This window comes from Rissa tridactyla, chromosome 4 (assembly GCF_028500815.1).
Source record: "Rissa tridactyla isolate bRisTri1 chromosome 4, bRisTri1.patW.cur.20221130, whole genome shotgun sequence".
Taxonomy (NCBI): Eukaryota; Metazoa; Chordata; class Aves; order Charadriiformes; family Laridae; genus Rissa; species Rissa tridactyla.
This window is the reverse complement of record NC_071469.1, coordinates 94,674,851-94,686,391: the sequence shown is the minus strand read 5'-3', so window position 1 is coordinate 94,686,391 and position 11,541 is coordinate 94,674,851. Positions and strand designations below refer to the sequence as shown.

The window sequence follows — 11,541 nt, the reverse complement described above, 5'->3', positions numbered from 1 at the left end:
GAAAATTTGCTTCAAAGTGTGTATCTACTCTATAAATCATCTGACAGTCCTGCCTGTACATTGCTGCACGCAAAGGAGTTTGAACAGGCTTGGCACCAAAATCTGACAGAATCACATTCAGGGCTTTAACCTATAATACATTATTTGTGCACAATAGCAGCCTGTCCTCTGTCATGTGTCCTACTTCAAAGTGTTGTGGATGCTCATTTCATAACCTGCTCCGCCAGTTGTTGTCATTACCTCTTTTTTTGTTAATAAACCTTGATTAGCAGCAGACATTTGGAGATTCTAACAATGACAATGTAACTGTTCATAAAGAGAGATCAAGAATATTAATGTCAGAAGGCAAGGCACTTGGTCTCATAAATGAATGCTGAGATGTCTCGGGAGTGGCCATATGTACCAGGAATGACCAAAAAAGGTTACTGTGACATTATAATATTCAGTCTCAATGTTACAGAATCTGTCAGTTAAAACATCAGGCCAGTAGACAGTCATCTCAATTGTTATTACCACTTCCAGCATGCGTTCTCCAGTGCTAATATTGCAGGGTTTGTTTAATAACATCAACTTCACCGTTGTTCTTTGTGATTTCAAAAATAATGAATAGCTCTGCCACAGTTTGCATCTCTACAGATTGAAGAGTCCCAGCTTCTTTAATCCAGACAAAGTAACACTTATACCAGACCAGATAGCCTAGTCGGAAAAAGCAGACCAGGTTTCAAGGCCACATGCAATAGTTCAAGTAGGAGATACAATTAAAGAGTGCTCAGAGTTTATTTAGGTATCTATCACCCAAGTCATGTTTCAGGGAGAACACCATGGCTAGTATACAGTCACAGTCTGAAAAGCTCAGTACTTTCAGCCTGAAATCACGCTCTGATCACTATTTTAATATTATTTGAAGTCAGTCCTGTAAATCTGGAATTCATTCTTTTGGTAAAATAAAATGGTCTGGTAAAAGCAAAGATTCATTTTTATTTATTTTTTTTCCTTAGAATTATATTTTGGGATTTTTGCTTATTGCACTGTGGCACTCAAAAAATTAAGTTGAATTAGGAAACTGTCAATTTGAAGCCAAATTCAAATTATATTGAAAGTCAACAATAAATTGATATAATGAGATTGCTACTTCAGAAAAACGCTGCCCTGAAACAGCAACTGATTATTCGGGGAGTTAACCAATGTAACCAAATAAATGCCAAAACCGTGTTTCAGACTATGCAATGTTTCCCTGGACAGGTCATTCCTGCTGAAAAAGTGAGAATTATTTGGTACATTTACGCTGCTCAGACTGGTTACTTGTGTGGAAGACCAAACAAGCACTTGACAAGAAAATGCAAGACAACATAAGAAATAAAGTGGCAAGATTTTTTTTTAAATTAGAAACTTTACCAGATGGATTCGAAACCCAAGGACTGCTGATGACCAGGTTCGTGAACAGGAGACCCGTCACCTCCTGCAGCCCCCTGTTCTAGCTCGGGTGGTGTACATGTCTCAGCAGCACCACAACCTCACAATTCAATGGTCGTCTTGTTTAACCAAAACTGCTCTAGGATTCAAAGTGAGAGGTACAACACGTTAAATGGCTGCAACGCAAAAAGATCGGGGTAAGGCTTATTATATCTTTTTATAATTCTAAGTGACATTTTAAGAGTGAGATTGTCTTTTTCAGGGCAATTAGACACACAAACCCATTGCCTAACACTGAGAACCTTTCCACATGCACTTGGTGCATAGCATCTAAGTGTAGAGCCTACTCCAGGTTGCCTGCTTTCGTCTGTGCTGAACTCCTAAAGGCAGTGCTTGCCCATGCTCTTGCTTGTGCAGGCACATGGGAATGGTCTCTTCAGTCCACTTTGCCATTAACAGGACCTGGAGATGTCCCTGTGTCTTATGGTTCTGTTTCAGGGAATTCTGATTGTGCCTTCTCCCATGATGAAAATCCTTCTTTTCTTTGCTTTGTCTTACTGAAGACACAGTTACATTCCTTCCAGTATGCTGGAGACAGTTTGGTTTTCCATGTTCATATTGGGTCCCTGTACTGTTGGTGAGCATCAGGAACACACTTCTTGTAGCTCAAAGCCGTATACAAGTCTCTTTGTATTATTGCCTGGTGCCGCAGTATTGGTAAACCTGGAAGGGTGAGCAGAGTGGCAATGCGTGTGCCAGAACTTTGAGCTAAAGACAATTCCAGAGACAGAAATAACAGGTCTGCAAGCTATTAGCTGGAATTTGGGTATTTCCCATTTGCTTCCTTTCAGAGTTAGCCAGCATTCATCAAAATTGATGAATTACGGCCTTTTACAACTAAAGTCGCCAGTGAAGAACCGATTGCATGCAGTTGAAAAGCAACAGACAGGAATACCGAAGAGTTGTTCTTTAAATGCCCCTTTGATTGGCGACTTCTCCATTTTACATTTTATTGGTATAAAAGCAGTTTACTCTTCTGAACTTGCACAATGTAAATTTGACATTTGTTTCTAAACAGACTTTCATGATTTTTATTTTATGCGCATGCCAAAGGATGTAGACATAGTTTTAAATGTCATGCTCACCATCTTGAAAGTTTGGGGGTCTTTTGTTGGTTTTTTTCCTCCTTCAAAAAGTATTTTAAGTCATCTTTGCTTGTCTTAAGACAACTTTACGTTTTCATGTGATTACATTGTGTGGCTTTGGTGCTTCTAGAGAAAATAAAATCTTAGAATCTTCTTGTATTGAGGAAACATAGCTAAAGGAGTCTAGTAAAGATACACTGAAATCAACGATCCTGCTTTTTCTGATTAAGCTTAGGAAGCAGAAGTTAAAGTAATTTTCAAAACAGGACATTAAGAAAATGCACCCTATGTTATTTTTATGTCAGTTGTTTACTGGCTGATTGGAAACACTATGAAGGCTTTTGTCCAGTTAAACATTTGATGCACGGAATTGATTGAGTCCAGTGAAAACAAGTATTCATAATAAAACTTAAACTACTCAAGGTGACATTGGTTAACGTAGCAATATAATCAGCAATGTACTGAAAAGAGTCCATGTTTGCTCAGAAACTGGGTAAAGGAAGATACCTTGCTTTTGGTGCTCTTACCGCAACGCCAGTGCTGCCTGCTCAGCACGGGTTTTGTCATTCAGCAGCAGGATCCCTAGGAGTAAGACTATGATTTCCATAATATACAACATCCCACCCTTTGCAGGGATTAGGGGTTTAGCTCTAGGAATATAGACGTCCACAGTGCTATGTCAGCAGGTGATCTGTAAGTGTCACCGAAGCCTAAATGTTGGATACAACTTCTGATGTCTCCTTTACAAATCTAGCTGCAAACTTTCATTTACACAGTGCAAGACTGAGATCTGCCCCTTCTGAATTGAGTCATTATAATTCCAGTTTTACAGATGATGAAATGGAAATTCAGACTCTGGAAAGATACAGAAATTGCACCTGAAGTCTTTCCAACCACTAAGAACTTTGTTTTAAACAGTAGGATTCACACTTAGAGGAACCCTATCTTAGGGATCTCCAGAAAGAAACCATGTCCCTGAGAAGCAAACATCCCGTAATTGTCCACAGCTGCTTTAAAGTGTTTTTAGGCTTGGTGATCAGAGCTGATTGCTTCATCCAAAAGAAAAGCATGACTGAAAGTGAAACTTGGATAGTGACTGACTTTGTGCTGAAGGAATCACCAACAGCTATAGGAGAAATTCGGCCTGTATGGTGTACAGACTTAGTGGTGCACCTGAGTAATTCAGTGTGCTAGGCCCTGTTTAGCAGTAGGAGATGTCTAGATGCAATTTCAGAGGGCTCCTTCAGAAATGCTGACATTCTACTAGTCCTGTACCCAGAAGCCAGGGAATCCCTGCTCACTGAGTAATAAGCCGAGGTCTGCCCCTGCCCACCCACCACTTAGACGGCATGAGCGTACACAGGGGCATTTGAAGAAATAGAATTTCACGGGTAAGAGAAATGCTGCAACAAAACACTGGCCTGTGAAATCTAAATAATTAACAATAATACCGAATGTAACAGAAATTGAAAGAAAGGCTCTTCCCTCCTGCCTATGTCATCTTTCCCACTGCTGACTAATTCTGCTTCTAGAGCCACCTGGCTGGGCAGCAAACCTCCCCTCCTCGCCGCTTGCTGTTGCACAGTTCATCCTGCAACTCTCTTCCCAACTGCTGCAGGATGGTCTCTCACCCCAAAGGGACACACAGGATCTGGAATGCTGATGCCTACCCCAGTGAAGGTGACTACAGAGCTGCTTCTGGGCTGGAAGCTCTCCCGCTTCTCTAGGCTGACGCTCTTTTGTGGTCTCAGAGCTGACTGCTAACCAGGGATGGCTCATCGGTTCACTCCACAGGTCCACTCTTCAGCTGGCAGCTACTTTCTCTTGCTAACCAACGTAACTGCTCAGTGTCTGTCTGTCAGGTTACTTGCCCTGCTCTCCTCAGCAGAATCAGCACATAACAAAATCCTCATTCATTCTCTGGTACAAAAAACCAACCGACCCAGCTGCTGTGAATTTGTCAGAAGAGCCTTCTTCCTCCTGTTAGAGACTACTACGCAGCCAAAGTGAATCCTTTTCTCCCACCCTTCAAACACACACAATAGGTAGAGGCTGGACACTGTTTCTTGCCTATACACCTTCAAACATGAACACAGTCACTATATCCTCTAATTTTAAAATTCAGCAGTATGTGTTTCTTTTTAAGAAGATACTGCAACTTTTTAATAACATGCAAACGAGGTCTAGTCCTCCAGGTAGACATTGTCACTTTTCTATAGTGGGCACCCGATGCCCTTCTGGTAGATTTAACACGAGCACTCCTCACCAGAGCTACACTGGCACGAGGAGAGCAGCTGACCAACGAAGTGAACAGGGCCTTGGGGCAAGGGGCTGCAGCCAGGGCAAACAGGGAAGAGGAGCACCGGAGCAGCAAAGTGGGCCTGGGGATGTGTGGGGTGGCGGTGGTGGAGAGGGAAGGGGAACACAGCTTCCCGTGGCCCTGAATGCCCTGATCTTGCCTGGAGCCTCTTCAGATCACCTCCAGTGGCCAGCCTTGCCTTGATCACCTTCTCCCAAGGATGCACATCCTCAGAATAGAATCATAGAATCTTCATGGTTGGAAAGGACCTTTGAGATCATCAAGTCCAACCAAACAACCTACAATCTCTGCCACTAGAGCATGCCCTGAAGTGCCACATCTAGACATTTCTTAAACACCTCTAGGGATGGTGACTCAACCACCTCCCTGGACAGGCTGTCCCAGTGCCTGACCACTCTTTCAGTAAAGTAATTCTTCCTCATATCTAATCTAAACCTCCCCTGCCGCAGCTTCAGACCATTTCCTCTGGTCCTGTCATTACTCACCTGGGAGAAGAGGCCAACACCCCCCTCTCTGCACCCTCCTTTCAGGGAGTTGTAGAGGGCAATGAGGTCTCCCCTGAGCCTCCTCTTCTCCAAGCTAAACGTGCCCAGCTCCCTCACCCTCTCCTCATATGACCTGGTCTCCAGACCCCTCACCAGCCTGGTAGCTCTCCTCTGGACACGCTCCAGCACTTCAATGTCCCTCTTGTACAGAGGGGCCTAGAACTGAACACAGCACTTGAGGTGAGGCCTCACTAGCGCCGAGTACAGAGGCACCATCACTTCCCTGCTCCTGCTGGCCAGGAGTAAATAATAAAGCCCCATGCCTATGATCCTGCCTTGCTGTCTGCAAGGTAGTGGAAATATTCCGGCTCTGGACCAATATCTGAATGCACTGTTAAACAAATGCATATTAAAGGGACTCTGCAATTTACACATGAAAAAGGATGTTTGGAAGGAGGTATTTGTAGGCATTTCACTCCCCAAGTCTGGTAATAAGCTTTTCTCCTTGTCTTACAGAACGCTGTTAAAAACAGGTAAAAATAATTCTGTTCAGGTTTTGAGCTACATATTCCCACTGGAGGTGGGAGAACAGCATCTCCAATGGAGATGGTGGAGAATGGCATAGTCTATTAAACATAATTTTGTTTTGCTCTAAGACAGGAAATACTCTCAACCCAATAATTCAATAGGATAATTTCCCATTCTCCTTTCAGCTTCTTCAGTCCCCTGCCGTTAACCTGTCTTCCCAGTTCCAGTATTTATACCAATGGAATCTGTGTTGTCCTTACCTTGTCTTTACAGTCTCAACCTTAGCACGAATTCTTCTCAGTCACTCGTGTGGACTGCAAGAACTCCCAGGGAAACAACTATTCTTGGGTTTGAAAGCTAGAAGACAGAATTACTTCAGCTGAAAAATAAATGGATTCACATAGTCACAGAAATGGATCGCCATATGCAAACCCAGGAGCTTTTATTTTCAACTATAGTTGTTTTATTCTGTTTTCCCATTATGTAGTAAGTGAACACAAACATTTCCCCAACATTGTCTGGAGCAAAAGAAAAACTGGACTTGAAAACTCAACCATTCCAAAAAAAAGTTATCTTTCCAGAAACCAATGTCTGGTCATACTTGCATCCCTCCTGGCATTACATATTCTGCCATGGCAGCATGACAAATAACGTTCTCTTTATTCAGCTTCCATTTAAATCTCCTTTTCCTTTGCAGTGCAATTGCTCTATGTGGTTTCACTAGTATTTAGCTGTGGTCTGCGAGGGGTTTGAGCTCTGCTAGCTGGTCCCACACCTTTAGCATTCTGTTTGCTCCAACCTCTTTTGCTTACTTCCTCTTTCACATAAACCATGGACTGAATTTGGAAAACAGACTCAAATTACTTCAGCCTGCATTGTGGCTGAGCCTCCAGGGGCCTTGGAGAGTGATGCAAGTTCCTTTTTAAATTGCAATAGTGCATTCTCCATTGTACCTCCATTGTATCCATAAAACCTGCAATAGTGGCGCATTGGACCTGTGAGTGAAGTCCAAATAAATTGTTAATTTGAACGTCTCAGTGAAGTCTTTTTCCCTCCACCACAGCTGTGCTGCTGAGAAAGCTCTCCCGATTGCAGTCGGGGTTCCTGTGTTACTTGTCCTTGCATAGAACATCCATACATGCGCTCTTACACACGTATGCATGCACCTCTGTCCTCCTTTGCTCTAGTAAACAGTCCTCCACTCTGCAGCCTTCAGAGAGTAGGTGCAGAGAGCAGTTTTTCTGCCTTCAGAATTTGTTACTCAGAGGAGTTCTGGGCAATCAAAAGATCCAGTGACATATCTTTTTGCTCTTCTTCGGACTGAAGGAGCCGGTAGCCCAGCAAGTCCATTGCATCCTTGCACACATCTTGCACTTTTTCTATTTTCTGGAAGGGAAGGATCTTCCTCCAGGCCTGGGATACTCTCATCGCATCTCTGGACCCAATAACAAAGGTCTGTGCTCCTTGCCCCTTCCCATGGGTGATGTTGTGCACCCACGTCTGAAGTTCTGGTGTGAAATGAAGTTCTGCAAACCTGTACATCTCAGCAGTCTTTGCCAGGGGTTCTCTGACAATGTCTTCATAGCGAACCATCAGGTAGCGGTCTTTGAGGAAGCTGGGAGCGGCCTGACTACCTGCTTTGTACATCTCAACGTGGCTTTTGCAGATGATTTGCATTGTGTCGTAGGACTCCATTTCTCCCCTCCTCTTATGGGACCGCATAACAATGTTAGTGTCATATTTCAGTTCTGCCACTGTATTCTCTCGGGACCTGAACACAGCCCGAGGATCACGTACCAAGTGAATGATTTTGAGGTTCAGGGACGGATCAGTGAGAAGCGGGTAGAGAACTTTCAGGTCAAAGAACCGAACCTCCTTGACGACAATATGGCTGTAAGTTTTACAAGCTTCCTCCACCTTGCTGAATGGGCGCTTGCTACACATTGTTTTGCAATTGGCTGAACTGATTATGTCACCACGACTGAAGAACTCACAGGCAGGGGGTGAGCACAAGGCTCGGCTTGTCTCCCACTGAAACAAGTTAGACATTTTCCTCTCGCTAGACATGTAAGCGTCAAACACAGACATGTCACACAGAAAGACCGACCTGACTAAGTCCCGCACTGCCATGTGCAAGACCTTGGCAGTGCTCTGGTACATCGTAACCCACACATGCCATGCAGGCTCCATCAGGTAGAAGACGCTGGGGTGTTGGCTGAAAAGTTGTCCAGTGAAGGAAGATCCTGACCGCCAGGAGGAGAGAATGAGGATGTGGACTGGAGAAGGTTTTCCTTCCGCGGGGACGTTGTTGCTGCAGGGTGGGAAGTGGAAGTGGATCAGAAGGAAGGACAGAACTACCAGAATCAGGAGCACCTGCACCCGTCTACGCTTCATCATGGTTGCAAGGGACCTGTAGAGACAGAGGAAATTCAGCATCACAGGATCATGAAGAAGGCAAGATGTGGTGCATCAGGCTCCTGCCAATCCCTCTGCAGGCTCAGGGGTTTGGAAAGCTGCCGCAGTACCAGTGCTACTCGGACAACCACAGCACAAGGTGTCTTTGGAAAGGACATAAATACTGCAGGGCTGAACGTTTTCTGTAACAAAACCACTGTTTATCAGTAAGCCATTCTAATGCAGTCTTAGAAGATCACCAAAAAGCTTGTCTGCACTTTTATCAAAGTTTAAGAGTTAGTTCAGTGTAATGAAATAAGGCAGTATGCAGAAATGTGTACTTAGTGTACACGATCCCTACAGACATGATCCCAGCAATTTTTATGGGGGGAAGATGGAACAAACAGGTTTTGTGGAGAATTCAACAGTTCCACATTGCTACTTTTAAGCTCCTGCTCTGCCATTTACAATTATTTTTATGCCAGAATGCTGTGAAAATACCATGTAGGTTTCTGTTTCTTTTGCTTATATTCTTTTGGAATTTCAGGAAACATTTATTGTCATCATAGACAAAAACCACATACAAAAGGAAGTCATTTGGCACTGTAATAAATACAAGCACAATGATACATGTGGCTTCCCCTTGTGGCCAAGAAGGCCAATGGTCTCCTAGGGTGCATTGAAAACAGCATGGCCAGCAGGTCAAGTGAAGTCATCCTCCCCCTCTACTCTGCTCTGGTGAGGCCACGTCTGGAGTGCTGTGTCCAGTTCTGGGGTCCTCAGTTCAAGAAAGATGGGGAACTACTGGAGAGAGTCCAGTGGAGGGCTACAAAGGCAATCAAGGGAATGGAGCACCTCTCTTAAGAGGAAAGGCTGAGAGACCTGGGTCTGTTCAGCCTGGAGAAAAGAAGACTGAGAGGGGATCTCAGCAATACTTATCAATATCTAAAAGGTGGGCGTCGAGAGGATGGGGCCAGACTCTCTTCAGTGGTGGCCAGCAACAGGACAAGGGGCAACGGGCACAAACTGGAACACAGGAAATTCCATCTCAACATGAGGAAAAACTTCTTTACTTTGAAGGTGACAGAGCACTGGAACAGGCTGCCCAGAGAGGCTGTGAAATCTCCTTTCTCTGGAGAGATTCAAAACCCACCTGGATGCATTCCTGGACAGCCTGCTCTAGGTGACCCTGCTTTGGCAGGGGGTGGGGTGGGGGGTGGACTAGATGATCTCAGAAGGTCCCTTCCAACCCTTACCATTCTGTGATTCTATAATATCTCCTCCACAATCACCGCATCATAGGCAATTTTGCCAGAAAGCCCCACGAGGGCTTATCGCATCCATCTTTGTGTAGGCAGGCTTACCTACAACTAACCCCTCTCTTAGCCTAACTCCTTTTTAAAGACTGTCTCCTGCTACCCCTCCCTCCAACCCCACTCATCCTGCAGGTCTTTTATGAGAAGAGGTACAACAAGCGTTAGTCCAACTGAAAGGTCTGCCCAAATCTGGCTCCTTGTTTCTTGCGCTAAACCTCTATTCTGCCTGTTGAGGATGACTTCATTATTGGAAAATGTCCATTGTGCTGCCTGGGGACAATTCACAGCCTGAGTACTGGCTGGCACAGGAACCTGCAGGAAGTACATCCCCCCAGCCATGCCTGATTGTGCCTTGAGTATCGCTGGGTGCTTGCAGCACTGGCTGTCCCTGGGGACAGGCTCCTCAGACAGCCCCGAAGTCCACACAGGATGGTGTGCTCCCCTGGCACGCTGGCAGTTTAGCTGTGCTGCAGTGGAGATGGGCCCCTCTGGCCAGTGCAACTGCTTTACATTTCCCAAGGTGAAATTAAAACACCTTACTGGTTCTGAGTCACGGTCAGTCCTTCCGCGTGCTTCCACAGCCAGACAGGACAGCGAGCGCAGGGCCTTCAGGGCAAGCTGGAAGTCCTCCTGGACAGAGCAGCACTGGAGCCCAAGTCCTTACAGATTTGTACACTGCTTTTGTGCAGCCCACGATTGCACCGAATACCGGCAGCCGTGCCCACAGAGCAGCCACTTCCCTGCTAAAGCCGCAGAGGAATAAAGTGTGCCCCAACTGGCCAAAATGCAGACACTGCTTCCCCGCTATGTGCTTACCATGTTATCCTCTGGGTCCATGGTAACGTGCCAATGTTCCCAGTCAAAGTTTCCCTTACTTCCTCCTTATGCCCTGCCTCAATTTCCTTCTGCAGCGAAGCTTTCAGACTAATTTGTGTGGAGGTGCCTCCTCCCATGATTTCAGTTCCTGTAGCACTGCTGTTTAGATTTCCAAGTATAGTCACTGCTGCTAACCTAACTAGGAACAGTACTCATCTTTCCCTCCAGCATGTACGCAGAAATTGGCTTGTTTATCTAACCTACCCACTGGGCATTCATTTTGAGCCTAGGGTTTATAAGGTACCAATTATAATTTCTCCAAGGCAGGACAACACCCAGCCCAATGGGTAAGCCTGGTTGTGGCCAACACACGTGACACAATATGAATTTTATTTTAGTAATGTCTTGCAAGGGTGGGGCTGCGCATTTAGCGAGGGAACACATGCTTCTGGTCTCCCAGACAAGAAGCCCCCTGATTTTTTTGGTTATACAAACAGACCGTAGCGTTCAGGTCTGACAAGAAGCTGACTCAGGTCAACATTTGGACCAAGCCTAGGAAGAGATGCAAACAAAGACTGTTGTAAAAATAAGTCATTTACCAGCTTCCTCCTTGCAAATGAATACACCAGTGTTTACCAGGAGTCCTGGCTTCCAGATGAACTTTGATTATATCACTTGCGGCTGGCACCATTAATATCGTTATTTTAACTCCCGACAGAGTTCCTGGACTATAGCCAGAAACTCTTAATTGAGAAAAACTGTCGAGCAGACATGAACACGGGCATTAAGACATCCAGGCAGATTTAAACCACAGAAATCATTATTTCTCCGGAAACCTGTGTGTGAATACTCTGAGTATGAGGCAAAGAGAATGGATTCAGGTTTTGGGGGAAGCAAGGGCGTGCTTTTATTTTGAATCAAAGTAGGGTGGGACAGCTGGACGTTTTAGACATTTTACAGAGTATGAAGACTATCCCCATGACTGCTGTTGGTGTTTGCTGAGAAACAGCCTCATGCGAGCACACAGCTGCAACAGGTTCTTCACCCTTATACAAGAAGTAGTGATGATTGTTGCCCTGACTGGTCTGTCCCACAGGGAGGGGAGAAGGACTGAAATGAGTTGT

At 45.0% G+C, this 11,541-nt stretch overlaps 1 protein-coding gene across 1 annotated transcript; it reads right to left on the bottom strand.

Annotated features, from left to right (window-relative positions):
- Positions 1-6,313: 6,313 nt before the first annotated feature.
- Positions 6,314-10,950, bottom strand: CHST4 (carbohydrate sulfotransferase 4). The gene is made up of 2 exons (XM_054198846.1): positions 10,418-10,950; positions 6,314-8,301 (listed from the first exon to the last, which is right to left on the bottom strand). The coding sequence occupies exons 1-2, from the start codon at positions 10,552-10,554 to the stop codon at positions 7,149-7,151; spliced, it is 1,290 nt and encodes a 429-aa protein (XP_054054821.1). The 5' UTR covers positions 10,555-10,950; the 3' UTR covers positions 6,314-7,148.
- Positions 10,951-11,541: the final 591 nt, after the last annotated feature.

Bases quoted from the DNA above. Each gene is read 5' to 3' on its own strand.
- CHST4 (XM_054198846.1), bottom strand. From the start codon at position 10,554: ATGGGAGGAGGCACCTCCACACAAATTAGTCTGAAAGCTTCGCTGCAG. The intron at 8,302-10,417 runs GTAAGCACATAG...CTGTCTCTACAG, and splicing joins TGGACCCAGAGGATAACATG to GTCCCTTGCAACCATGATGA.